Source organism: Onychomys torridus, chromosome 16 (genome assembly GCF_903995425.1).
Source record: "Onychomys torridus chromosome 16, mOncTor1.1, whole genome shotgun sequence".
NCBI lineage: Eukaryota > Metazoa > Chordata > Mammalia > Rodentia > Cricetidae > Onychomys > Onychomys torridus.
This window is the reverse complement of record NC_050458.1, coordinates 41130804-41133804: the sequence shown is the minus strand read 5'-3', so window position 1 is coordinate 41133804 and position 3001 is coordinate 41130804. Positions and strand designations below refer to the sequence as shown.

Genomic DNA, 3001 nt, shown 5'->3' with positions numbered 1-3001 from the left:
TAGACAAGAAGGAAAAAAATGTACTTCCCTGAAATAGACTTCACAAGGACAGGCAGGGAAGGGCTCGCTCGAGGCTGGATGGAGGGCGCCTGGGAAAGAACCCCCTTATGCTGTGAGACCTGAAGAGTCCCTGGTGGAGTGACAGAGAGCCCTAAGCCCCTGGCGAGTGGGGGAACGGGACACGGAAGTTAGTTCAGTGTCTTGAAGCTGACTGTTTGCCTGACTGCAACTATACCCCTGCAGAATCATGCAAAGATAAGAAACCGCAGGGAATGAAAGAGCGAATCAAGCCGTTGCCAGGGCAACAGAATGGGGTGGGTGGGGGACAGCGACTTCATTCTGTCTCCATAGAGGTTGCGCAGGCTGAACATCAACATTCCTAGATGCATGCGCCAGGACGCGACAGCCGAGGTCTGGAGCGAGCCCTCAGACACAGGTTGGCCACTATGCTTTCTGATCTCTAATCCTGCCTGCTCTGAACTTTCTAAACCGAAGACTCGTCCCTGAACCTAGGGTGCAGTTCTCCAGAGTTTTTGGGGTAAGGAAAGGGGGTAACTGAGCAGAGGGAGCGGGTTGGCCCGGGCCTCAAGCCATGGCGCCCAAGAAGAAGCGCGGGCCAAGCGCCGGGCGCAAGCAGGCGAGCGACAATGCAGAGGCCCCGCTCTCGGAGCGCGCGCAGTACCTGCAGCGCGAGTACATGCTGCTCTCAGAGAATCTAGTGGCCTGTGAGCAGCGGGTGGACCAGGTGCAGCGGGACAATGCGTTCTTGGACCAAGAGGCTAAGCGCTTGCGCGAAGAAAACCGGCTTTACGCCAGTTACGTGAGCGCGCACGCGCAGCGCTGCGCCAACACCATCGTGCGCCTCGAGGACCAGAACCGCGTGGACCTGGCGCAGATTCGGTGGCAGCGAGCCGAGCTGGCGTCGCTTTACCTCGGGCGCGAGGACGGGGTGCGTGCCCAGCTGCTGGAAATGAAGATGCGCGCAGAAAACATGGCACAGCAGGTGCAGGAGCTGCAGCCGTACAAGGCCAGTGCGCGCGCCCCCGCGGACCGGGCGGGGTCGAGAGGGATGGGCGCGCTCCCACCCGTGAGCTGATCCGCGCCCCCGCTGCAGGAATTGCAGCTGGAGCAACTGGCGCGAATCCGGACCCTGGAGCGTGAGCTGCTGCACATGCGCGTGGAGCACACGCAGCTCCTCCACCGGGTGAAGCGACGCTTCCAGGAGGACAAGTCTGCTTTTGAGCGCGAGGCGCGCCTCCAAGTGCAGTCCCTGACGCGCCGCTCAGAGCGGGAGGCCGCGCGTGCCCTCATTGCTCACACACAGGGCATCAGGGCCGACAATGGGCGTCTCCGACTTGAACTCCTGAGGGTTATCCTCCGGGCCCAGGTACTGCAGGATTTGAAACTACAGCTGCTGGAGCAGCGGGAGCAGCTGCGCAGGGAGCATGAAGACGTGCGGAACCTGAAGTGTGTGCACGGCTGGCTGCACCGGGGTCCCGGGGGCCCAGCACTCTGGCAGCCGCCCCAAATCCAGCAGCCCAGTTTGCGCATCGGGTCACTTGCCACCGTGTTGGAATCACACTATGCAACTTTAGGCGCCCAAACACATGTGGCCTCCCGGGCCTCGTCGTTGGCCCAGTCACACCGAACCTCCCAGACTCCTTCTGTGAAGTCTTTTGAGTCTTCTCTGACCCCGTCTCAGAAGGCTGGGTCTGTGGTTGCTCTCCTGAGTCCGTCACATCTGGGATCCCGAGTCCCATCTCTGACTCCCTCGCACCCGGGCTCGCGGATCCCGTCCCTGACCCGGTCGCAAAAGAGCTCCAGGGTTCCATCCCTGGCTGTATCGTCAGCTACTTCTGTCTTGCAGCCGCGCAAGAGCTCTCGGGTCTCTCCACAGCCCTCCTTGCGTGAGTTCTCTCAAGACACTGACATCTCTTCAAAGTCTAGCTCCAAGCTTCTCTCCGTTCTGTCGCAGGATCGGGTCCCTCTCAGCCCACATTCGGAGGAGACAGCAAACACTGATGATGATGCCACAGAAGGTGTCTTGGGGCAAGCCTAAACCTACGGCAGAGGGGAGGCCAGTAGGACTGTGGGGTGGGAGAAACATACCCTGAAAGCTTTCTTGGTACATAAAGATGTTAATAAAAATGTAAAATAAACCCCATGATGGCACCTGCCTGGTTCGCTGCCCCTGTATTTCAGGTGTGCAGAGGCCTGCCGTGCGTGACACAAGGGAGCTTGATGTCTCCTTGTTTGCTGGAATTCGATGTCCTTCCACCAACAGCCAACCTGGGAGCCAGCAAGGCAGGCTGGGGCTGTGCACAGGGAAGTTGAGTAGTGTTAATTTCAAGGGAACTTCCGCAGAAGAGAGCAGGTTGTGTCCCCATCACCACAGGAGAATCTACTGGGGCTTTCCCCATCATTTAAAACATATATTTTCCAGTTTAGGGAAGACTGCATTAATTATCCAGAAATTCCCATTGCCACGCATCTAGACAAACGGGTATACGATTATGTTTGGGTCTTTGAATCATCTGGGATTCTGCTGGAGACGGCTGTGCCCCTTAATTTTAAACACAACCCTGTGTGTTTACTGGCTAGAACTGGCCTGTTTTTTTCTGGGGCCAGGGTTGAACCAGGGCTACCTGCATGATAAACAAACCTGAGCTACCTCCCTAGCCCTGTCCAATATTTCTTCAAGACACGATCAAAATTAGGAAATTTACCCTGGAGAAAATACTATCAACAAAATTATACGGGCCAGTCAGATTTCATCACTTGTCCCAGCGGTGTCCATAGATAGCTATGCCCTTTCCTGGGTCACATCTTGCAATCCATTGTCCTGTCCTTTTATATTTGTTTTGCTTTTTGTTGTTGTTGTTTGTTTTGTTTTGAGACAGGGGCTCTCTGCCAGATCAGGTTGGCCTTGAACTCAGAGATCCTCCTGCCTCTGCCTCTCGAGTGATAGGATTAAAGGTGTGCTCTACCACCACCCAGCAAC

The 3001-nt window shown here is 56.4% G+C and overlaps 1 protein-coding gene across 1 annotated transcript; it reads left to right on the top strand.

The window, feature by feature from the left end:
- Positions 1 to 341: 341 nt before the first annotated feature.
- Positions 342 to 2326, top strand: Ccdc166 (coiled-coil domain containing 166). Its single transcript, XM_036208659.1, has 2 exons — positions 342 to 1027; positions 1115 to 2326. Exons 1-2 carry the CDS (start codon positions 593 to 595, stop codon positions 2057 to 2059), a joined length of 1380 nt encoding a protein of 459 aa, XP_036064552.1. The 5' UTR covers positions 342 to 592; the 3' UTR covers positions 2060 to 2326.
- Positions 2327 to 3001: the final 675 nt, after the last annotated feature.